Source organism: Amblyomma mixtum, chromosome 2, assembly GCF_055824585.1.
Source record: "Amblyomma mixtum isolate Tamu chromosome 2, ASM5582458v1, whole genome shotgun sequence".
NCBI lineage: Eukaryota > Metazoa > Arthropoda > Arachnida > Ixodida > Ixodidae > Amblyomma > Amblyomma mixtum.
Window position 1 is genome coordinate 78,493,086 of NC_143013.1, and position 25,590 is coordinate 78,518,675.

The window sequence follows — 25,590 nt, forward strand, 5'->3', positions numbered from 1 at the left end:
ATATATTTTCTAAAATTTCGTAAACTGGCGCTTGGAAAGTTTTTTTTTTTTTTGCTAACTTGGAGCTAGGTTTTTATATAAATGAAGAAATAAACCACCTCCGCATACTGTGGACGTTGCATCCTAGAGTAACGTGCCTAGTACAAAATTCAATGTCAAATCCTTCACGGAGAATGTAATATCAAAGTATTGAGGGACTCTGGTAATATTATTGCGCAAAATTCAAGAAAGCCCTAAACTACAAGAACTTTGAATAGCGACTAAAAGTAGTCGCGTTTTGATATTTTTACATACTCTCCAGATACTGTGCGCTATATGGATCGCCATAAGCATTAAAACGTGCTAAAACGTGCAGTAAACTGAGCTGGTGTAGTGGATAAAACACTTCTAATGAGACCCTCGTTTGCGCACATTGCTGTTTTTGGCAGTTTGGCGATGTATAACTTGGAATATCTTGCAAGGTTTGGTTGGTTTGGTTTATTGGGGTTTAACGTCCCGAAGCAACTCAGGCTATGAGGGACGCCGTAGTGAAGGGCTCCGGAAATTTCGACCACCTAGGGTTCTTTAACGTGCACTGACATCGCACAGCACACGGGCCTCTAGAATTTCGCCTTCATCGAAATCCAGCCGCCGCGGCCGGGATCGAACCCGCGTCTTTCAGGTCAGCAGCCGAGCGCCGTAACCACTGAACCACCACGGCGGGGCTATCTACCTAAAAATTTTAGAGGACATTTTTTTCTTCTTTGGACCGCCAACAATGGCGCAAGCCCTCAAGAACTGGCTTCGCCGTTCGTACGATTGGAGCCGACCACCTACTCGAAATATGATGGTTGGTTTGGTTGGTAGGTCAGTGGTTATCGTGATCGGCTGCTGACCCGAAAGACGCAAGTATAACGCGGATTCGATCCCTGCCGCGGCGGTCGCATTTCGACGGAGGCGAAATTCTAGAGGCCCGTGTACTGTGCGATGTCAGTGCACGCTAAAGAACCCCAGGTGGTCGAAATCATCCGGAGCCCTCTGATACGGCGTCCTTCATATCCTGAGTCGCTTTGGGGCGTTAAACCCCATAAACCAAACTGAACTATGCATAACTGAATAAGACAGCACACAATGGAATAGGCGCACAATTTCAGTTTGTACAGACACTTTCGTTGGTTTTTGAAACCAGCTTCGTGTACGAGGTCTGTTAGAAAAGTATCCGACTTTATTTTTTTTTGCGAACACCTGATAGATATGAAACAAGCGCGCTTACAGCAGCCGACCATGAACCCTCGTGCGCATGCACGAATTTTTTCCCGCCTGCCGATAGCGTCAGTCGCTGGGAAGCAGCGTTTGAGTGAGGCAGTGCGCAGTGCTCTCGTCGGTTTTTTGTTGCAAGGAAAATGGCGGAGCGAGAGGAGCAGCGCTACTACCTCAAATTTTGCCAGAAACTTGGCGATAGCCAAGTGGAAACCATTCGAAATGTTCAGACGGCTTTCGGTGATGATGCTGTGAGCAGCACACAGATTAAGCAGTGGTGCAACTGGTTTAAAGACGGCCGCACATCTGTGGAGAGAGAGCCACGCTCCGGTCGGCCATCAACATGCCTAAATTACTAGGCAATTGCCGAAGTGAACGCTGTGATGATGCGGGACTGTTGTGTGACTATCCGAGAAATTGCGGAAGAGGGGGATATCAGCAATTTTTCTGCACATTCCATTATCACCGAAGATTTGGCCAAGGAGAGAGTTGCGGCGAAATTCGTGCCGAAGCTGCTGACGGTGGAGAAAAAGCAACTTCGTGTTGAAGTCTCACAGGAGATGCTGGATTCCACAAACAGTTACCCTGACTTCACCGACGCCGTAATCACTAGTGACGAGTCTTGGGCGTACGGGTACGACCAGGAAACCAAATCCCAGTCGTCACAGAGGACGTATTCCACGTCACCAAGACCAAAGAAGGCCCGCCAAGTGCGCAGCAATGTCAAAGTCTTTCTGACTGCTTTTTTGACTCCCTTTGTGTGGCACACCACGAGTACGCACCCCACAGGATCAAAGAATGACTAAAGAGTACTACAGGGATGTCCTCCATCGCCTACGCGGTGCTGTGCGGCGCAAGAGACCGGAATTGAGGTCAACAAGAAATTGGCGCATCCCTCGCGGCATTGCTCCTGCACATTGCTCGCATTTGATTCAGACTTTTCTGGCGAAAAACCAGACTCCTGTAGTTCAACAGGCTCCTTACTCTCCTGATATGTCTCCCTACGGCTTCTGGCTGTTTCCTAAAATCAAGAGGCCATTGAAAGGAGCGCAATTTCAGAAAAGAAAGGACATTATGGCTGCAACGACAGCAGAGCTAAATTCCATTCCGAAAAGGGCCTTTTCGGAATACTTACAACAATGGCAGCACCGCTGGGAGATGTATATGGAGCCCCAAGGAGACTACTTTGAAGGTTATTAGGTTTCTAACGCTCCAGTTATGCCAGTTTTTTTTCTTCGGCCAAAGGTCGGATACTTTTCTAACAGACCTCGTATGCGGTTATGAACGCTATCTTGCACAATGCGTCCCCGTCTGTGACCGCCTGTGCACTACCTACATGATTTACACAGTTTACACGGTTTACATTTGTGTTTTCATGGAGCTCCTACTCCAGTATGTGTTAGCTTTACGTGCGCCTACTCACCGCGGTGAGAGTGCCAGGCAGTGTGCGTGTGTGTGTGGACATCACCCATGAAACTCATTGCATTATGCCATCATCAACCTTCATGCGCACTTTCCCTTCTCTCCCCTTTCCTTTCCCCAATGTGGAGTAGCCATGTTACCACCGGCCGACCTCTCCACCTTTTCCTCTCATTAAAATTCCTTTCTCTCTCTCTTGCGCAATGCGCATTTTTCGCTAACCTTTAATGCAACCTCGGCGTGTTTGCAAATGACGCGTGTAGCGCAGACCACACAGATGCCCGTGGAAAGCCTCCCATCAAAATCTTCCGGTCTAAGAAAAAATGCGGACGATTTTAGCGTGGTTAGGGCAGATGCGAATAAGGTATAGCACTTTGGTTTTCACTTCGGTTTCGGTTAGGGGCTCGGTTTTCAAGATAAGCAGGCTTCAGGCAAAGATCGCCGAAATCGGACTTAAGCTCCGTTTTGACGGTGTGGCGCGACAGGGTATTTAATGCCCACGTATGCGGAATTCGCCATTTCCTACTTTACATTTATAGATGTCTGGGAGTCCTCGTACCAATCTGCGCAGTGGCATTTAGGGAGAGATAAAACAGCAATCGGCCAAGGACTATTTTAATATATGCCGAAAAACTGATTTGTTGTCTACAAGGTTGACTACAAACAAATCAACAATCAACTGATGAAAACGCTTTCCGAGCATGCGAAAATGCGTGCATGCGGAATGCTCATCGAGTGGCGACCGGCGCAAGGCCAACTCCAAGATACATCAAACAACCTAATTTATATACCTAGAAGTGACCAAGAACTTATAAGCAACCAATAAGGACAGTTTGCATATAGATATCGGAAAATAGCTATAGCACATCTGCAACAATGACACAAATATTTAATAACCGAAAAGAAACTCTTTCAGATTTTAACTAATTGTTGCATACGAGAGGTGTCCAGTAAGTTGTCTTCCAAAGATTGTTTTGCCAGGGTTAGAGAGCTGACCTTGTCAGTTTGCACATTGAAGAAGGTCCGAACATTAACCGACCGTAACATGTCAGACCAAATGAAGCACTGGAAGTGGCGGAATAGCAAGAACAGTAAAGTGCGGGATAGCACGAAATCAAGGGATTTCGTTTCTTGAGTAAATTATTCACAAATAAAAAGGAGAAACCCGAAGAAACCCATGAATGGATGATTGCTGTACGCGGCCATGATAAACATTCGTACCGAGCAAGTAAGGTTCAACCAGTTTATACGCGGTAGGGAATCAACTGGATGTGACCTCCGTTCAGGGCGAGATGTCAAAGCATCTTCAGAGGAAATAACGTTCAGCAAAGCAGAAATTTGGGCGAGTTGGTAAGTATTCATGATATTGTTCACAGCGCAACAAGAACGGGAAAAACGAAAGACGAAAGAGTCACACAAACAAGCGCTGACTATCAACTAGTTTTTATTGAAGTTTTATATATACCTCTTCTGTTCTTCAATAAAAACTAGTTGATAGTCAGCGCTTGTTTGTGTGACTCTTTCGTCTTTCGTTTTTCCCGTTCTTGTTGCGCTGTGAACAATATCATGAATCTTCAGAGGAAATATGCCGTAGCGGCGACGCCGTGATTTTAGAAGTCCGTCGTTGTTATAGCCCGTGAATTTCGGTAAGTGTACTTTCAAGTATCATTTCCTGACGTTTTGATGGCGTCAAATGTCAATTCTCGGCGGGTTACACGGATATGGACATCTGAGCAGAATGAATGTATCTAGAAATACAGCTACAGATAATTTAGACATGTTTATAAAAAATTCGGATGACCTCCAGTCTCGAAATCTTACGGATGATAAAATATGGGTCCACAGCCGCGATCACGAGTGCAAAAATAGTCCACGCAATGAAAGCCCACGGGTCACCAACTCCAAAGAAATTTCGTGTGCAAATGTCAGCTGGAAAGATTTTGGCAATTGCTTTTTTTGGTACCGGAGGCGTTTTGTTATTTAAGTTTATGACACGCAGGCTTCAGTAATGAAGAAATTCCATGAGCAAACAAAGACAGTCGTCATGGGAACTTTTCAGCAAGTGTGTTGCTGCTGCACGACTACGCGCCAACTCCCATATCTCACAAATCACAAGCTGAAATCTGGAATATGGCTTCATGGAGCTTGACTATACAGCCTAGAGTTCAGATCTGAGTCCTGGTGGTTACTTCCTCTTTCGTAACCCCAGGAAATATCTACGTTCGCAATGATTTTCTGATGAAATGCAGTCAGAGAAGCGGTGACAAGCATGTTACTTCAGGAAGTTTCCTTCTCTTGTGAGCAACCGTAAGAGGCGAAGTGGAATTAGTGTGTTGGTGTGAAGGGGGATTAACTGATAAGCAAAAAGCTCAATTTTCTCTGAAATTTTTGTTTCGTATTGATGCACAGACAACTTATTGAATATCCCTTTAACCTAGTCGGGAACTAACAGATGTGGAGGCACTTGTTGAAGGCACTTGTTGCTCATACCTGAGCAAGAAAAAAAAAATTAAAATTTCCTTTTTATGGTTTCTAGAGCTGTAAAGTTGGTGATCGTGTCTCCAAAGTTGATGAATTTTGCTACCTCGCTTTCAAAAGGTGCCACTGCAATCCTTGAGAAACTTAACTTTCCCATTGAAGATGTCAAATGTATATAAGTTTTTTAGAAAACCATAACACAGTTAGAAAGCATTCAAAGAAAATCGGTTAGATTTATATTCAACTGTTATAGCTGGCAAGTATCTCCGACGGTTCTTCTAAACAACGCAAACTTAGATCCATTAAAATTGAGACGGTATAGGGACAGACTGAAATATATGCACCTACTATATCATGATATGCTGGGAATAGATAAGGATGTGTACATTAATTTAGTTTCTAAGCGCCCAACACGATCTAATCATTCGAAAAAATTAAAAGAATTTTCTTGCAGGACTCACGTGTTTAAAAACTCGTTTTTTCCACGGACAGTAAGTGAGTGGAATGCGCTCACCTCGATTACAGTGGAATGCCCGACGGTCGAGTCATTGTGCGGCATGCTTAACAATATTCAGACAAAATAGCATTACCATCGTGTCGTTATGCGCAATGCCTTGAGTGCTTCATATGCATGATTGTTTTCATTGTTTGTACATTTCGTTTCTTGCTCATGTGATTGAGCATGCGTGGTTGTGTCGTGCTGCTGTGTACGCGCCTTGTTGTTTTTGTCGCGCTTTACTTTTCGTTACAATTATTACTGCTGGATTTCGTCTCTTCTTCTCACTTAAATTCTTGTGATGTTTTTTTTTGTTATGTTCGTTTCCTTAATGTATTATTGATATGCCCACTCCTGCCTAAGGCCTCAAACTGAGGCCGGCAGTATCTTGTAAATAAAATAGGTTTCAGAGTAGAACGCCTCTCCTCTCAAAATCCCACAGACAAGAATATCCTCAGGAATACCTACAGGTCTTGTGAAAAGGTTGTGCGAGACAATATAATCTCACTGAGTGATGAATCAGACGAACTCCAGTGTTTATCAATGCTTGACCTCATCGAGATCTATACCTGCCACTTTGAGGTGCCTCCACAGACAAGTTAGAACGGCGGAAAACGTGTTTTCAGACAACTCGTCATAAAAGGCTGCTATAGTTTCGGATTCGAAACATTTAGCTCATTCCGAGTTAAATAAAGTACTCTGATAAACGCCGCGTCACCGCCATGATCACTGCGCTCCACCTGCCTCCTCCTCCTATGTTGCAACTGCACCCCTTGATAAGCTCTGCATCCGGTAAAGACCGCAGTCCCCCAGTTACGCCCCTGGTTGAGCCTATATACGCCACTGGATTGCCAGCTTAAAGAACTGTAGTCTTTATGACGACGCTTGAAGGGTACACGACTGACCACCAAGTAACCATGACTTCCCCTGGTCACCGTGCCCCGAGTGCAAAGCACCCGTCTCAAAAGCCCTGCGACATTTTCCCTGTACCATAAGCCCTGCGTGCCAAACGCCCCATATCAGAGGCCCAGCGCCAAAACCCTCACGTATAATTCATGTTCTCAGTATCATCTATCGATAATCTGGCCCTTCATTTAGCATTTTTTTCTGCCTCTTGAGACCCAGCACTTTAAGAAGACGTGATGAAAAAATACATCCTGGGAAGAAAGGTGGTCCCGCGTAAAAACTACCTGTTTTGCAAAACGCACCTTTTAAAATAAAACAACAGCCTTATCATCACCACCGCCACCACAAACCCTAATGTAAAAAAAAAATAAGATTAGATACCCTCCTTCCCCCTGCTCCCTAAGGCATTCAGAACATTCAGTTTCGGTGTCAGAACACCCTCCGAAATTTTCTGAGCGCTTATGAACATCAGATTTTTTTTTGTGAATGCATGCTTTATATTAAAAGAAAGGATTAAAGAAAAGCTTCAAAAGAACGCGTCTGGAGAAGCCTGTGCGTGAAGATTCCATGATTTAACACGGACAGCTAAGTTCTCCCACAGGTTAACAGTATTGAAGTCGGGCGGCTGTCATAGCGCCAAGCGCGGTCTCTTATGAGCGGTAGCGGCTGTGAATCCTTTCTTCGCTGAAAAGATGTTCCACAGCTTGCCAGAATAACGGTAGACTCCTTACTGCGGGTAATGAAACAAAATTTGAAGTAACGCGGATATCCACTCTCAAATAAGCGCGCCAGCAAGAGCAGCCTATCAGCAGCTACCAGCAGCGGCAAGTACAGTTATGCAAAAAACGCATTACTTCTGCTCGTATTCGAGTGATTTGTTATATTATTTGTAATGTTGTACTTTGGTATTCAGATTTTATTATTGTTGTCAGCTCGCACTGCTCGTACTGCTAGTTTTTGGCTAGTTTTGACAAAATTCGCCCGCTCTCAGCAGCAACCCTGACGGGCGGGATGGCCGCATTCATTCCGAAGGAGCAGTTGACATTCATGGATTTGACGTCGGAGTTGCGAGCGCAGCTTTCTATTCTTAATTGGTTGCAGCTGCAGCGACGTCCGCTGTGCTCTTTCTTGCCGCAGTCAACGCCAGGAAGAGTGCTCACCCATCGGTAATGACTGCGTGTCGTTGTGACTGCGGCAGATGGATTTCGACTACGATGATGAGGACTTCCCCGACGAGGAGTACTACTTCGACGATGAAGAAACTGGCGATGTCGTCGCGCTAAGCGATCTGTACACTCACTGCCTCGTCCCAACGCTGCGCGATGGGCTACGCGCGGCAGCGGTTTTGCTACCTGCCTGTCTGCTCCTCAGAACCGTCGTCAGCGCTAGTGAGTGTGGAAAATGTTGCTCGTTGCGCGGTTGTTAGAGTGAGGTCATGCCAGTTATAATAACTGATAAGTTTACCGCTGTTACGTTGTCTGGCTGTATCTAGCGCGACGTGATTTTTGACGGACAGGGGCATGTACCGACGGAAAAGCAGTCATGAGTCAGGGCAGCATGCGAAAGTGGGGGAGAAAAAATATTAGGTTGTGTAAACTGCTGCGTGGAAGAATTGCATGCTAGCAGTCATGTGTAAAAAAGAAATAAAAGAAAGCTGCTATAGTAAGAAAGCTAAACTTGCAAATAAAAGTAAAGTACACCACTTCAGTGATTACAAAGAACGGTGATCACGGTGTGTCGGGAATTGCGCTTGCACACGCACACAAAAAAGAAACTAACCAATATGTGGAAAATATTCTTAGGGAATGCTAGCAAAAGAAAATGCTTGCAAGGAAATACAGCAAACGAGCGGATTTAGAGTTTATTCTTGGAAGGAACGGTCACTTGGACTTTAGGAATCGCCCTGGTTTCCCTATGTAAAACTCGCCTGGCGCCCCCTCCGCGCCGCCATAAATCCGCCCTTGACTGCAAAGCATATTTAAAAGTTGCTAGCTGATGTCGACAAGCCACCACACTGGCGTGGCAGACCTTTGCCTAGGTCTGCTAAAGGTCGTTGCTTGCCTGGAGGGATAATGGCACCCTGATAATTTCTTAGAAAAGGGCATAGAAGGCTGAAGAAGCATTTGATTTCACAGCTACTTAATTCAATGCAGTGTTAGTGCTGACTGCTTTCATGATTCTACATGACAAAAGAAAATTTTGTATAGTCTCGTAAAGTCGCTCATGTGCTGCTGAATTTGAGAGAGCATCGGCACTCAGTGTTTTCACTTGAGTATTTTTTATTAGAATAAGGCTGGCATGGAAGCCTATGTAGAGGGCAGGCAGGGCAGGGAGATTACATTTGACAGTTAGTGCGTGCCTCGCGTGCAAATTCCCAGAGGGACAGCAGTGTGGGTTAAGCCCAGGCATCGTTGCTTGGTGTGTAGTCCATTCACGGTATTTAGTGACTTGTGTCTTGAGATGCTTTCTCCTGACTTCATGGTAGCCAGGGCAGTCCCACAGCATGTGCTACCATGGTGACTCAGTGGTTATAGCACTTGGCTGCTGACCCGAAAGAGGCGGGTTTGATCCCGGCCTCAGTGGTTGCATTTCGATGGAGGCGAGATGCTAGAGGCCCGTGTGCTATGTGATGTAAATGCACATTAAAGAACCCTGTGTAGCTGAAATTTCCGTAGGCCTTCAATACGGCGTCCCTCATGGCCTGAGTCGCTTTGGGACGTTGTCCCCGTAAACCAAACCATAAACCAAACTTTGTGCACATGACTGTTGCCGTTTGGCCATCGGCATCTGTCTCCAGGTTGTCATTCTTGCATTTTCACTTATTGATTGCTTTTCCTTTTCTTTTTGCTTCTGCTAATTGCTGGTACTCATTGTTGATTATCTGTGAAGTACTGACCATTACAACAGAGGCCCCATTTTGTATTCAGGAGGTATTTACTAGACCTGCTTGTGCACTGAAACATAAGTCTGACTCATGAGGAGGTGGGAGTAAAAACTCATAGCTCATATGTATTCATTTGTCTAATACTACCAGCTTTCTGTCATAAGGCTGCACATTATGTTATCCTTTTCATCATTATTACCCAAGGCATCTCTCCCATGGTACATACTTTCAAAGTGGTAGTCTACAGTGGTGTGATATTTGCTCCTCATGCCATTATTATTATCGTGCCATTGGAACAGTGTGCCTTGTTTTTCATGAGTGCAGAATAAATCACACATTTTGTGCAGTAATAAAGCAAAGGACACACATAATTGCTAAAAGCATGCACAAATAATGATAATGTCAAGGCTCGCATATTTTGGCACATGAAAGCTAGAAACAGTTATGTAATCATCAGAAGTAGGTAAGGAAGCATCAATGTGCTTTTGTGTTTCTTTTTCTTGCTTTCAAGTGTAAAAATAGTTTAGCTTAAAACATTTCAGCTAGCCTCAGCAATTCTTTCAGACAATTCCTCAACACCAAATTAGGCAAATTTACTTCTTGACTAAAGTGCCGCCGCGGTGGCTCAGTGGTTATGGTGCTCGGCTGCTGACCCGAAAGACGCGGGTTCGATCCCGGCCGCGTCGGTTAAATTTCTTTGGAGGAGAAATTCTAGAGGCCCGTGTACTGTGCGATGTCAGTGCACGTTAAAGAACCCCAGGTGGTCGAAATTTCCGGAGCCCTTCACTACGGCGTCCCTCATAGCCTTAGTCGCTTTCGGACGTTAAACCCCATAAACCAACCAAACCAACCACTTCTTGACTAAATGTGCTTCTTGTGTGAAATACAAACACATGTAACATTGCACTTATTTTTATGGTTTCATGCTGCAAAATTCAGCACTGTGACAGAGCAGTGTCTAGAATGTATTCAGGAGGACCTCTTGGAGCTTCTTTGATATATTCCAACCGAAAATTTTGCTGTTTTTAAATGAATTTTAGTGTGCAGCTTAAAGTAGTTGCAGAATATTGGTGCTGAAAACTGGTAAAAGATGATGACGAAGAAAGGAGGGTTGAAGCCTTTTTGGTGTAAGCAGACTCATCTTGAGCCGTCGCGGTGGCTCAGCGGTTATGGTGCTCGGCTGCTGACCCGAAAGACGTGGGTTCGATCCCAGCCGCGGCGGTTGAATTTCTTTGGAGGCGAAATTCTAGGGGCCCGTGTAACTGTGCGATGTCAGTGCACGTTAAAGAACCCCAAGTGGTCGAAATTTCCGGAGCCCTTCACAACGGCGTCTCTCATATAGCCTGAGTCGCTTTGGGACGTTAAACCCCATAAACCAAACCAAACCATGGTCCACCAAAACATATTATTGCTATGTGACATCTTTCGGCTGCAGTTTCGTAATGCCTTTTCATTGTTAAATGGCAGGGTTGCTGTCAGCTGGTGGTGTGTGGGTGCACACATTGTCTGCACTCCTTGGCCTGATCTGCTTGTATGCCTTGGTTGGTCACCTGACGGCCTATGTGGCTGGCTTGGCACTGCTAGGGACTGTCCTGCTGACTGGACTCCGCCAGCATCGTGGCCTTGCATCTGCCCTGCTGGTCGCCGTGTTTGTTGTTGCCTGGTGAGTTGTTTGTTTATGTGGATCATGTGCATGACAAGACTTCTGTATGCTTTGGATTGGGAACAGGAGCAAGTTTATAAGCAAACTGTGCCTCTATGTGTAGGACTTGATATTGAACACATTAATAGCAACTGGAAAAAAAAAATAAAAGGGAATAATGTGTGTTTAACTGCTTTGAAACTGTGCTAACTCTGAAGATTCAGAAATGTTTTTAGTGTTCAAAGTCTACGTCTATGGACACAATGAGTACATTGTATTTGTGTTTGAATGCTGCGTAATGGGCTGTGTATGATGCCATAGTGCAGGGCCGCAGGTTAAATTTGAGTGGCTAGTAATGGGCTGTGTATGATGCCATAGTGCAGGGCCGCAGATTAAATTTGAGTGGCTAGGTTACTTCGGTTTTATACAAGGCAGCCTGAACCACCCCCTTGTTAGTCATGTGAATTTTTTTGGAGGGCGCCTTACGGATGATGCTTTGCTATAATAATTTTTCTGAAATGTGCAACGGGGGGCAAGGATAATAAATGCACAATATTTAGCTCCTGCTGTTTTTCCCAACTCATTCCTTTGGAGCAATTACCCTGCTTACCAAGGCCATGACTAATGCTGTTGCCCTTGGCAGCCTGTTCCTCGCTACCATTAGCGACAACAATCACAGTGGCATGGGTTAGTGCGGGCACTAGCCTCCAACTCTGGCTGCAGTACTGAGCCGTGGTGAAGTTATGGGAGAGCCACAAGTTTGTATTCCTTTTGTGGGTTGTATGTGCTTGATAATGCTGTTAGCTTGGCTGAGATGTTCCCATGCAAGATGTCGATGTTGCAGCCCTTTGCCGATCTCATGGAAAGGCTTAGGGCCCATTAACCCTTTAATCTGCCACTTCCGAGATAACTCGGGCTACCACATATGCACACCCCCTGCCTCTCCCGAGTTAACTCGTTTTGGCTTTTTAACTCACCCCCTGCCGCTCCCGATAATACTCGTGTAAAAGAAAACTATGGAAACATGTACTGCCATCTATGGAGAGACTCCGTAAATTCATAGATTTTGTAGGGTAAATTTTAAACAACAGATGGCGCCCATGTTTCCACATCCGAGTCACTTCGTTTTGGTCTGCGCACAGCAGCCATGAGGCTATGTGCCACACTCGTCCGCGCTTTGACGGACAAAGAAATTCAAAATTGCTTGTGAATTCAGAGTCCAATGATAATGAGAACGAGGAAGGAGCCCACCTAAGTGCCTTGTCGAGTGATGACAGCGATGAAGTCCCCCTGCCACCGAAAAATCCGCGTAAGAAGAGGAAATCCGACAGGCCAGATTGGTGCTGGAAGATTTGATTCATTACAACTAATATCTATAAGATTATCCTGAATAAACATGTCTACATGTCCTGCAGAGCATTTTAGTGCGTTACTAGAAAAAAATTTCCAGGAAACTAACATGCAAAAAAAACCCGGCAGGGTGTGTGCAGATGTGAGTAAAAAAACCTGGCAGTGAAAGGGTTAAACATGCACGCAAATCTCAGTGCACAGGGTTCGCATTTCACTCCATTGAGTTAGGCCTACCACTGTTGACCGTCAGATCTACTGCCTAATGCTAACCAGTAAAACTTAGCCTCCAAGTACCTGCGTCCATAAGGTACTGAGAGAAAGGAGTGACATGGTAGTTCCTAGGAGCTATACTGTGATGTTCGGTCAGTTTGGGTTCAGTTATATCAGATGCTCATCCTTGTTGTGCTGATTCGGGCAGAAGCTTGGATGCGGGACACAGGCTGACAAAGCATTCCTCCTTGGTGAAAGTGCTTGTCAGGTATGGACACATAGAGCAATGTGTGTGCACTCATGCACATAATAAACAGCAGGTGCAAAATAGAACTTTTGATAGAAATTGTTCTGCAGTTATTCCTGCAGGAGTAACGGCATCAAAATTTCAGTTTTCTTTTTCCTTTTTCTTTCTTTTTTTACTGATAACAGTTGAGGACGTTAAGATTATTATAACAGCTGAAGATATGCTCCAGTGCACTTTAAATAATTTATTAAGGCACTTTTTTCTTGCCTTCAATTTTCGTTTCATGGACTGTGATGTAGAGATAGAGAACGCAGAACTGCTGGGAGACACGTCCGTTCGCAAAACAGTTGCGCGTTTGCATCATCTGCGGCAAAGAACATGAACACTGATGCGTCCTGGTAGCTGTCATCCTCGCCTGCTCACCTCAGTGTTATAACACACAAGGCTTACAGGGCAAGGCTCACTAGGCTGCATGTTACGGTGCAGTCTTGTGATCTGGGGAGAAATCTTTGCTATGCTTTACAATACCACTCGCCAAGCATGCCTCGAGGCACATGCGTTCACGCTCTACTAAAGCCACACATATTCGGTATAGTAAAGCAGTGCGTAATAAAGGCACCCACTTACAACGAAAAGGTGGCAGGGGCGCTGACTTCAGCAGGTACTCTGCCATTCATGATTGGCTTTGTTTTGAGCCTCGCAGCGGGTCTCATGGAACTAAGTATTGCTGTGGCACCTTCCTTGCAGTGAGCTACGGCTGGTGGAGCCCACGTCTTGGCACCAAGTTCGAGGTAGGATACCTGTTAGGCAGCGAAGGTTGTCTGGGACAGCCACAACAGTGCCTTTCCTGGGTGACGGGGTGCAGGATGCCAGCTGGTGCTGTGCATGAAGCTGGTGTCGCTGGCTGTCGACCTAGACCGAGGCCGGCTGGGACTGCCGGGTCCCATGGCCATGCTGGGCTACCTGCTGCATGCGGGCACTGCACCCTTTGGGCCCTGGGTTGGCTATGAGGCGTACTCCAGAAGCCTGGAGCCCACACTTTTGGCGAGCCTTGGGTTCGGGCCCTGGCTGCTTGCGCTGGGCCGCAGCCTGGTGCTGTCCTACACCTGCCTGACCGTTTCCAACTGCTGGTCAACCTGGCTCCTGTCCAATACTCTGGGCCTCAGGCAAGGCTTCTGCTGTGACACACTGTGCCCAGCCCTCTAATGTTATTCTAATGGCTGCAAAATGACTGGGCTTGTCTGATGATCCGTTCAGGATATAGTCTTAACGATTGCATTGTATGCAAGTGCTGTGCAACTAGTGCCCGCTCGCAAGTCCTGCTCAATCACTGTGCAGTCACTTGTGGTGTATTGTACTAATTAGACAGTTAATATCCAGAGTGAACCTAGCTCAGCTTGTGTTCACATTGAGCCTGTTTGCACTCCTGGACCAAAGAGAAACTTGTTCTGCGATGTTAACCCTAACCCTTTTGCAGTAAGGAATGACCAAGATGGTTATAAGATGGATCTCCATTTCTCCCCGTGCTGTTGTTAGCATTGCCTACGATATATGACAAGGCGACACATTAAATCCAACCACACTGAACACCTGCTACCATCTTGTGTTAGTGACTGTGAATTAAAAAGTGTTGTGACTCATTTGGTGTTAGATTATCAGGTCATTATAGTCTGAGCCCCTCTGTGTTGATGCAACATGACATGGCTATTGAAACCTCTCCATAGTATGGTTATGGTTAAACACCAACAGTTTGGCGAAGAAGGTGCTTTTGAAGTCTTGTGGCAGTTTTTGGCAGCCATCAGTAAGCAAACGTCACAACTTGCAGAATTAAAGAAGACCGAGTGCACCTCTCTGTTAGTGGCCTGTCTGGATTGCTTTAGTCTGGGCTACCAGAAGAATTTGATACCATATTGGAATACAACATTGTTTTCATTGTGACCTGTGAGAGTGAGGCAAGGCTACACTTGTTACACAAATAAGTAAACAAGGGAAGGAGAATGAGGGGCTCGTTATAAATATGACAGAAGCCAACAGCCACAGACACCAAGGGGCACAGGGGATTTTTTTTTATTAATTTATTTATTTTGTGGTGTTGATCAATTAGAATATTACTGAATATGTTATCGTTTAAAGCTAATTGATTAGAAAAGCAGAAGAAAAAACAACCACATGCCGCCGGTGGGATCCGAACCCACGACCTCCGAATTATGCGTCCGGTGCTCTACCTCTGAGCTACGGCGACGGCTGTCAAATCATCTGCTTTCGGGGGTATATATGATTAAAAGTACCTAACCTTGAGAGTGTTCATCAGCGCCACCCACGTTCAGAAGCGGCGGACGTAGAACGTCCTGAGTACCGCAAAGACATTCTTCAGTGGCTCAGTGTTAAGGGGGAAGATGGCCTTAGAAAAAAATGTTTATAAATTCTCTCGCAGCTACAAAATCTTCGAGGGAACGTACATTTTTGCAGGCTGACTCTAAATGTATCACTTAATTTCATGTAAAACACCTTATGCACTGATGAAAATATGCAAGTTTGTTTGTCAAGGGCTTTTAAGAAACTTTGCTCTATCGAACTTGCTAAAATGCATGCCATTGGTTCCTCTTGGCATCAACAAATTCAATAAGAGTAAACTGATCATCCTGCTTGTTGCAGAAGTTGATTTTTTTGGTTTTGAAGTTGTCACTTCAGAAATGGGAAGAAAAGTTGGCATTCCTGTTTATGAAATAGCAACTTTAGAGCGCTATAACTCTAGTTCTGTGGTAGGCACAATAATAATTTTACATTTGTTGCATACCTTGATGTCAAGAGAAACCAGTGGCGTGCATTTTAGCAAGTTCCCTGCAGGAAAATTTCTTTAAAAAGTTCTTGGTAAATAACTTGCATAACGTACTACATAAGCACGCAAGGACTTGCTTTACATGAAATTAAATGAATATTTAGAATGAGCACACAAAAATAAATGTTTCTGGAAAATTTCACTGTTGTGACATCATTAATAGAAAACTTCTTAAAGACCCAGTTTTAACATAGCCTGGTACTAAGCTATGCATTTCAAGGACTTCATGCTCACACCTACATTCAGAGATGAGGTTGAAATTGAGTGTTAGCCTTTTCACTGTATTATTTTCTTGCTCAAAGTTCATTTAAGTGTTGTTAACATTCTGTATTCAACAAACTGACTTTGCAGATGGCTGGCTGCATACCGGGATGCGCTAGCCTTCCGTTTCAGCCACTATTTCATCACTTTCCTGTCTGAGGCCAGCGCTGTGGCAGCGGGTGTCAGTCACGACGGATCCTGGCAAGTCATTCTGCCCTCATTATTAGCTGCAGCTTGGCACTGTATTACGCCCTCCACTGTGAACGGGAATGGGGCCTTCCAAAACATCTGTTTCTCTCTGTGGCCTTTGATAGAGACCACTTTGTTACTGCTTTTAACTATGCACTAAGGTATTAAGGACAAAAGCATATAGATACAGGATTTGTGAACAAAACTGAACGTCATTACAGCCCAAGAATGAAATGTGGAATTGAGGCACGCAGTCTGCATGTGTGACAGCAGCAATGCACCTCTCAATTTCTGCCTGTGTAATGAAGGAGCTGAAAATTTAGATTGCTCTTATGACCTTTTCACTTTGTAAACCATTGCCACTGGTATTATCTATGAATAAGAGTACAGTTTTAGTATGGTCACAAGAACTGTCAAGAATGGCCATACTAGATCGCAAATAGTTTTTAAAAGAGAAAATGCATTAAAAGGTTGGATTAAAGCAGTAGTGGCATAAAGATATTAGCTTGTGAGTTTCTTTAGCTGAATAATGAAGAGATGTATGAGAACAGTAGTGGGAGACATTGGTCACATCAGCATTCATAGGTATGGGGTGTTAATTGAAGGGCATAGAGGCTATGTAGTGAAGTCATGTAGGCAGCAAAGTGCTATTTGGCGCCTGAGGATGGCAACAAAAACAGGCTCTTTATCTCCAGCCAGGTCAAATTCACAAGCTCCTAGACTGAAATATGTTTTAGCTATTTCCCACTTGTCATACTTTGTGTGTGGTATGGTCAGAAGGCCATATCCCTTTCAGGCTTGAATTATGGTCCAGGGGGGGGGTAGAAAATTTAATTTCAGACTTTTGTGTGGAGGATGCCAAAATTGCATAGGAAAAAAATTCCAACCTTCCCCATTTACTTTTTGTATTTTCTCTCAGGTCCTTGTATGTCCACATCGTGACTCAACACTATTTTCAAAGTTTCAATTCCACTTCTTTTGACTCATTTGTGTCATAATGCTAAGTAGTTATGTAAACATATCAGCAGGTTTTAGGCACCTTGAAGCGTTTATGCTTGCAAAACAAGCGAATCAAAAGTAACACTCATCGGAGCCGTACCAGAGTTACTGTAAAGTGCAGCACCATCCTTTTAAAAAAGCCAACTCCTGCATTAATTTCGCATGCCTGACTCGAAACCTTTCTACAAAAAATTTTCAGACTACAGCGGAATTTTCGCTTCCACTTTGGTGGAAATTATGCCTTGTATAGGGAGATTTGATAGTGTTGTGCGCACAGTGCCTGAAGGGGATACACAATGTTCTAATACTTCCAAATAGGCTATTTTATACTGCGCTGCCTTGGCTTTTCTTCTTGCATCTCTTTTTCCAGACGCTGCGCATAAGCACTGTCATACTAGGCGGAAGTAACCCTCGTAAGTACGGAGCTATAGCTACAGCTGCTGTGGGTGTGGGAACCTGAATTTCCATGCCTCCATAAATCATTGCACAGCCTCGTACTGCGTCACTCAAAAAAAAGATCTTCTCTGCGAAGGATGGTGGTGAATGCAGTGTTGTGCCTGTGTTGTGCAGGAAACTGCAGCTGTGCTCCCCGCTGGACGTGGAGCTACCCCGGTCATTGGTTCAAGTGGTGGTGCACTGGAATCGCGCCATGCACACTTGGCTCAAGCACTGTAAGTGGGGTGCCGCGGGGTGAGGAGGCAGTGTAACTGAGGTAGAAGGTTGCTTAGATGCTTATAACAGATATCCTTGTGCCTGAGAAAAAAATATGAAGGCTTGCATTCTCCACAACATATATGGCAAGACCATTTTACAGCATCGGCTGTTATAGACAACCTTTGCGCATAATACCACGTCATCACATACAAGGTTGGATGGATCAATCTCATCGGTCACATTTTTAAACTAGTCACATCACTCGTTTAACTGTCGTTGCAGTTAAATAAGCTTGCAACTGAGCCTCAAACACATTGTCTGGTCATAATCTTTTTCCACATTTCCCTTACACATAGAGCTAAAGCTGCAGTTCATTTCACATTATGTGAATGCTGCTTCAAATTTTTTTATTTCACTAAAATGCTAGTTGCAAAACTGTGTTAGCACGTGTCCTTCCTGATTGTATTTGTGTCATGCAGTTTCGTTTGTGACGATGTTTCTGAATTCCCCATTTATCGACTCTTTGGATGCAGATGTCTTCCAGGTTTCCCGGCCAGGTTTGGGCAACCTTGGTGCCTTGTTGCTGACATATGCGACCAGTGCTCTCCTCCATGTGAGTGCTTTAGATTGAATGCTACCTTCTTTTGTCATACCTGCAAGGCCGAAAACACACTGTGCTATATCTTCCTGCATTTTTCCTGCTCTTTAGGGCTGTGCTTTAGAATGTTGAAAAACTAGGTTAAGGTGTAAAGAAATTGCTTGCTATAAAAAGAGGGGAAAAATAAGAAGTGCCATCAAAAGCCTGGCTTTCTGTTGGGTGTCTTGAACAGGTCCACACAGCACTCGCTCATTGTACCACCTCCTTTCCTTTTTTTTTTCTTCCTGTTTTAAAGTGAAAGCACTGTACTCAACAGGGTCAAACCCAACCAGGAATCTTGTGTGAAGCCTAGGAGTAACTCGGGTAAGCAGGGGTTAGTTCGGAGGAGCGTTGCAAGCTGTAGGCAATGGGAGGGGGGCGTCATGCCAGCTTCCGTCGAGTGGAGAAGGTGTGAAGATGAAGGGCGAGAAATGCGATTGCTTGCACATGTAGATGCCAGAAAGAAGAGGCAAACAATGAACATATGCTTTCAAAAGTCTGCTAGGTTTAACTACGTTAAAACCATACCACTTTTTTTCAGCTCCTGCAGTATACTGCCTCATATAGGTTTTGATGCTGTTCAGAAGAAAGTTGTATTAAATACCACACACTGTGCTATCGTGTGGCTGTCTGTTGGTCTTGGTTTTTGGGCTCTGATTTTTGTTCAACATGGCTAAAAGGCATGTGTCATGCTGTTCTCTTGCCTTCAATCCCAGGGCCTCAACTTCCAATTGGCTGCAGTGCTGCTGTCGCTAGCTCTTTACAGCTACGCTGAGTATGGTAAGGAACAGTGGATCAGTGTCTTTGGCGAGAGGTCTTACTAACGGGGCCAATTGTGTGCAGTGTTGCGGCAAAAGTTGAGCCAAGTTTACAGTGCTTGTGTCGGAGCTCGTCCGTGCCGACCTGACTGCGAGAAGCACAAACTTCGGGTAAGCCCTCCTCATTCTTGGGTTGAATTTGTGGGATTTTATTTTTGTTTTGTCCATGTGCTCGTCTGCTAAACATTCACCATGCTAAAAACTCCTTTTGGGACTTGTTAATATTTCAGCTCGAGAAAATTCTGTGAAAACTGAAGACTAGGCTTTTAAGCTGTGCTTCAAATTGTCTCCTCAAAAAAAAAAAAGCGTTTCTGGCTGTTATGCTTTATACAGTTCAAAGTTTGGAATGACTTTGCGGTGGCTGCAAAACTTTGGTACTCCGCTGTATGGTGGGTACAACTTGGTAGTGGTACATCTGGGAAATAATTCGTCTTGGGAGTGGTACATCTTGGAGCACCTAGTAATGGTTTTATGCATAGCATATTGCAATCACTCAGTTCAGCCCTTGGGCGCAGCGGGGCAGCCACCAAACCGCATGACGTGACGTCACCAAAACTAGTGAAAAAAAATAATAAAAAAAAATAAAAAAAGACGGCTGAGCATGGTGGCGGTTGCCACCGCCCCGTTTCAAAGGGGGCACTCCTATCCATCCATCCATCCATCCATACGTCACGGAGGAAAAGCTGCTGAGAAAATCGAGTGCCTCCAAGCAATACCTCGCGCAAAAAGACCGCGCAATATGCAACGCATTCTTGGCTTGACCAAGCTAAGCCTGGGCGTCTTTTTTTTTTAGGAGTTTATCAATGTTGTCAGCTCAGTTCTTTTCTGACATATTTGGGGTGCCAAGCACAGCTTGACAGCCTGTGATAGTGATATTATCACGTAGAGGACCAGAGCTCATGTGCTGAGCTCAGTGTAATTTTAAAGGGACAGTGAGGAGAGCACTATTAATATTTTTTTTATAGCAAAATCCGGTAGTTCGGCATGTCATGGCTTTGTTGCCACTTGGCCGGCAGCGAAAGATGCCTTTATTTCTAAGAAATTTGGATTCGAAGTTGAAAAAGTTTTTCCCGCCGCTCTGATTCAAACTTGGGATTCTCTTATGACGACACAGGACTAAGTGACGTGAAACATGATGTGAACATGACGTAACACAGACTCCGTGATTTCTGGCAGCCAGCAGTGCGGCCTGGCAGTAGCCGAAAAGAAAGCTACCGCCGGCCGCACGTTGAAGGCATCTATCGGCTATTGCGGCCGTCGCTACAGTCACTTCGCTTACGTTTGCACCGGCGTTTTTCCAGCGTTACGATGGATCCCGTTCTCTCGAAGTCATCAACGAAGTTCTCGCACATAGACACCTTTAGCATACCGTGTACCTTGTTACCGTTAACGTAATACCGGGAGCCCGCCTAACGCCAGTGAGCAGGCGCTGATTGGTCCCGATGCTGCAGGCGCGCGCGTAGCTGCCGGGTACGTGGCGCCATCTGGCGACGTTAAGGAGATTTGCGCATGCATTGGCTGCGCCTCAGTGATTTGTGGCTTCTCGTGTCCCAGCGTTACTAGAACCATTGGTTCTAGCAACACTGCTTTGTCCTATGACGTCAGCACGCTTGTACTTGCCAGTTTGGCCTGTGGCGGCAATATCTGTATTTTGGTTCTTGCTCTTTTCTACGTTACAAGAGCTTTGTTGTCAGTATGAGTGGCGTTTTTGTAATCAGGAGCTGGTATTCTGTCGATACAAGCCAACTTCAATTTCTTTTCAGTGTCCCTTTAAATTTCATTTAGATCGATCCTGCAAGTACGAATAAAGGCAAATCTTGAGGTAGCCCTGAAGAATGTTGTCACACTGAAGCCTAACTGCATGTGACGAAAGATGTCAAGGCAAGGACTCAAGGAGGCTTGTAGCAGCACTGCATCCGCATTATGATCCCGAAGGGTGCAATAACGTTAAACCTCGAACACCGTGGTCCTAAAGCTTCTGATGAGTGGAATGGTATCAGCTCGACAGATGCCTCACTTGCTGTTGAAGATGATTATGTGGTTGTTGCATATGATCATTAGAAGTGGCTGTTAGAGAATGTCACAAATCTGGTTATCTTGTCCTACAGATGTGTTTAGCTTTTCAGTGCGGCTTTATCCCTCAGCACACTGACTGCAGCAGCTGCAGCTATAAAGTTTTGATTGCTTGAGTCTTCGTCTGTGCGCAGGCCAACAACTGGGGTGTCCGTGGTGCCAACCTAGCTCTGGGCCTGCTGGCAGCTTTTCACCTGGCCTACCTGGGACTCATGTTTGACAGCGAGGCCCTGCAAGAGCAGGTGGGGTGTTGCCCATCCTCGCATTGCAGCGCGGCGACAGAGCAGTGGCAGAGAAGGATGAAAATGTAGCGAATGAGGAAAACGGTGGTGCGAAGAAGGAGTGCGAATGTGTGGTATCTTGTCTATCTAGAGTGTAAGCTTGTTTTACTGCGGAAGAAGTGCTGCTGTCACTCTGCGAAAACGCCAGTCTTGGTGGCCGGGGCCTCCATGGTGGCAGCACCAGCCACCTCCCCACTGCACCCACCTACACTCTAAACAGAAAGGAGTAAAAAGGGAGTAAAGTTGTCCTCTAGCGCACACCTTTTATAAAAGAGTGCGCTAGATGACTGCTTACTCCCTTTTTACACCCATATAGGCATATTCATGATTAGGGTGTAGCTAGGGGGCTGCCCACCCACAAGCCGCCATCCTCGATCCACCTCCCCATCCCTGCGCACCTTCATCCCCTAGAGGAACCGTGCACCACCCAACTCTGCCCTATAGAACAGCTACCCACTACCAACCCACCTACCTATACCCTACACAAGGCTTCCACCCACTTGAAACCCATGCAGCAGCAGAATGAAAAAGGGACGGTGAACTTGAATTCAAGGACACAATAGGAAAGCCAGCTGCCCTCCAGAAGCACCACCCTCCAGCCAATCCCCACCCTGCCCTCCTAGGCAGGGGGCTGCCCACCCAACCACCACCATCCTCAACCCGCTTCTTTGGCCCATATCCATCCACCCAGTAAAAGCATTCATTAGAGCAAAAGCATCAAAGTAATCATCGAGGGTCTTGTCAATTTTTAATGAGACAGCATTTAGGTTTTTACCTAAAAAAATTGCTGGCTTCTCTGTTATGAAATTCTCCGATTTGTCGAGAGAGGTCACCGTGACCTTGTGAAGTCATCACAACTTGCCCACTGTGGCAGGTTGTGGTGGTTGCGAGGAACCTGAGTGGGCTTTACCTCACTAGGCGGATTTAGGTTGTTTGAAGCCGGAACGGATTGCTGGCGCATCAGTGCAACAGTTCAGTCCAAGACCCGTTTCCCAAGCATTTCACCCCAGAAAAGCCAAGCACCAGACCAGGGGAAATCTTGTACCTATTAGAAAGCTGATGGGGACCCGCCAGTACTGGGGATCGAACCCAACACATCCCGAATGCGAGGTGGACACTGCGATGCTGTGGATGTTGTGAGCAGACTGCCCATAGTTGCCAGATTCAATGCAGTTGCCACCTGTTCCCTGTGGTACTGCACATGAACCTTACGGGAGCTCAGGAAAAGCAACCTGGGTCTCACATGCCCCACCAATGGCTGTGTTTGGAAAATCCACCTGCCGGGGCAGTGGCGCATCGTCTAACCGCTGCACCACTGTGCCGGCAGTGGTATGAGGGCTCCCCACAATCTATGAATGAGATTGAGAGGGTCATGACGTCATCAACCCTACGTGACCAATCATAGGGCAGCGCCTAATTTGAAAATCTGAGGGCCCCTGAAATTTGGAACTTGGTCCTCCTCCAAAAATTCCAGAGGACTCTCCAAAATTTTAGAAGTAGGCCTAACTCTCAAATGGATCAAAGTGGATAAGTGGGGATTAATGGGTGGGTTAAAGTGGACTAGTACAATCTCATGATAACATTCTAGAAGGTGATGACTCATGCATACCATATAAGGGCAGTGGAACCAGTTCTCACCGGAGTTTTGGCGGAAGAAATAGCAAGAACAACATTAGACACTCACTGTAGACACCATCGCAGGCAACCTAAATGCTATCGCATGAAGGGCCCCAAGTTTTTTTTTAGTGTATTTTCACTGGCCAGGCAGCGGACATGGCAAAAATGCACAGAGCCCAATGGGGTCCCTGTATTTTGAGTGCAGGATAGCAGTGAAAAGGCAATGGGAATGTTCAATGGCTGAGTGAAGGCTTTTTTTTATGTGTACGCTTTCATGCTTTACAGTGCAAAGGTATCTGGTCATGCACATCACCATATACTGTATTGCATGGATGACTGTGAAGAAAACTATGTGCAGCTTGTGCTACATTGAAATCTGCGTTCCACAGCTATCAGCCAACCAAGTACTACAGACGTGTACTAGAAGTTTGTAGGATGTGAACAGGCATAGTAAGGAGATATACTATACACACCATGAGACAGCATTGTGCCTCTCACGGACACCTAGGTGCTTCTACTGCACCGCATTATTTTAAGCTGGGACTCCAAGTTTTTGTATAATTTCCTCATCACTGCCCATGACTGTGCACACAAGCAGACCTTATTCGCAAAGTGTTATTATTTTTTTTGTTATATAATACTTTAATTGATTAAGCAAACAAGGGAAGGGTAATGAGGGGCTCGTTATAAATATGAGAGAAGCCAACAGCCACAGAAACCAAGGAGCACAGGGGATTTTTTAATTAATTTATTTTTTTTGTGGTGTTGATCAAGTAAGAATATTACTGAATATGTTGTCGCTTAAAGCTAATTGATTAGAAAAGCAGAAGAAAAAACAACCACATGCCGCCGGTGGGATCCGAACCCACGACCTCCGAAATACGCGTCCAGTGCTCTACCTCTGAGCTACGGCGAGGACGTTCCACGTCCGCCGCTCACAAACGTGGGTGGCGCTGACGAACACTCTCAAGGTTTGGTTATTTGTGAACATAAATACCCCCGAAAGCAGAAGGTTTGACAGCCGTCGCCGTAGCTCAGAGGTAGAGCACTGGACGCGTAATTCGGAGGTTGTGGGTTCGGATCCCACCGGCGGCATGTGGTTGTTTTTTCTTCTGCTTTTCTAATCAATTAGCTTTAAGCGACAACATATTCAGTAATATTCTTACTTGATCAACACCACAAAAAAAATAAATTAATTAAAAAATCCCCTGTGCTCCTTGGTTTCTGTGGCTGTTGGCTTCTCTCACTTTAATTCATTGTTATGGACAACTCGCATTAAGACAGGCAATTCGTTGTTACAGGCAACTCATATTATTGACAGTTTTGACTGGAAACTTGTATTAAGTTTAAACATGTGGAATGGAGGTGCCAACATTTTTTTTCGCTGGATGTTCCCTGTAGGGCTGTTGTTGTGAGGGAGAAATTTAAAGAATACCAACCTCGCAGTGAACACTGTAGCTAACTGTCTGTGTGCCATGGTGCAGGGCTACAGCATGCAGCACACCCTGGGGAAATGGTCCGAGCTGCAGTTTGCCAGTCACTGGGTGGCCCTGGCCACATTCGTCTTTTACCTGCTCATCTGAACAGGTTCCTGGATGCCAGAGCCACACTGCAACCCACTGTGTGCCAAAGCCTTGGAATTCCTACTCATTTTGTGAATCTGTGAGCAATAAAGGGGGTATCTGCTTGGCTATTAATGCCTTGCACTTACTCTATTTGTTATCTCTCTGTGTGTTTGAGTGCTCATTTGCTGACTTTTGTTGGCCAAACTTTTGGTATTCAGGGTGGAGCATTGCAGTGTGGGAGCAAGTCCACATTGATGCCCAGACAGAGAGCCAAGCCGGGCCCTGCAAGAGGCTCACTGAAGCAGACATGAAACAATTATCAATGTTCCAGTTTCATAGCAACATTTGAACCACTTAAGAAGGATTCAGCAAGCAATTTGTGACATTTATAATTTGAAATAAGTGAGGTGTGTAGATATCAAATTTTTGGTTGCGATGCAAATACTGATAAAAATTGGCTTTGAATTCAATCGAATAGTCTCGAATGACTTTGAATATTGGTTCAGTGGGTTCGAACTAAAACGATTTTTCCACAAAACGCTGCTATGAACAGAAGCAGCGATATTGCAAGCAAATTTTGTTTTTGAAAAACTGATCGCATAATTTACTATACCTGTAAGACCGCCGCGGTGGCTCAGTGGTCATGGTGCTCGACTGCTGACCCAAAAGACGCGGGTTCGATCCCGGCCGCGGCGGCTAGAATTTCTTTGGAGGAGAAATTCTAGAGGCCCGTGTACTGTGCGATGTCAGTGCACGTTAAAGAACCCCAGGTGGTCGAAATTTCCG

The 25,590-nt window shown here is 45.3% G+C and overlaps 1 protein-coding gene and 1 non-coding gene across 2 annotated transcripts; one reads left to right on the plus strand and one right to left on the minus strand.

Moving 5' to 3' along the window:
* The first annotated feature begins 7,546 nt into the window (after positions 1 to 7,546).
* Positions 7,547 to 24,965, plus strand: por (Protein-serine O-palmitoleoyltransferase por). The gene is made up of 11 exons (XM_089571924.1): positions 7,547 to 7,926; positions 10,890 to 11,085; positions 13,619 to 13,662; positions 13,737 to 14,037; positions 16,062 to 16,172; positions 17,730 to 17,830; positions 18,347 to 18,426; positions 19,167 to 19,230; positions 19,294 to 19,379; positions 21,476 to 21,583; positions 24,724 to 24,965. The coding sequence occupies exons 1-11, from the start codon at positions 7,737 to 7,739 to the stop codon at positions 24,820 to 24,822; spliced, it is 1,380 nt and encodes a 459-aa protein (XP_089428050.1). The 5' UTR covers positions 7,547 to 7,736; the 3' UTR covers positions 24,823 to 24,965.
* On the minus strand, positions 15,042 to 15,113 carry TRNAM-CAU (transfer RNA methionine (anticodon CAU)). Its single transcript has one exon. It is a non-coding gene; the product is annotated as a tRNA-Met (tRNA).
* Positions 24,966 to 25,590: the final 625 nt, after the last annotated feature.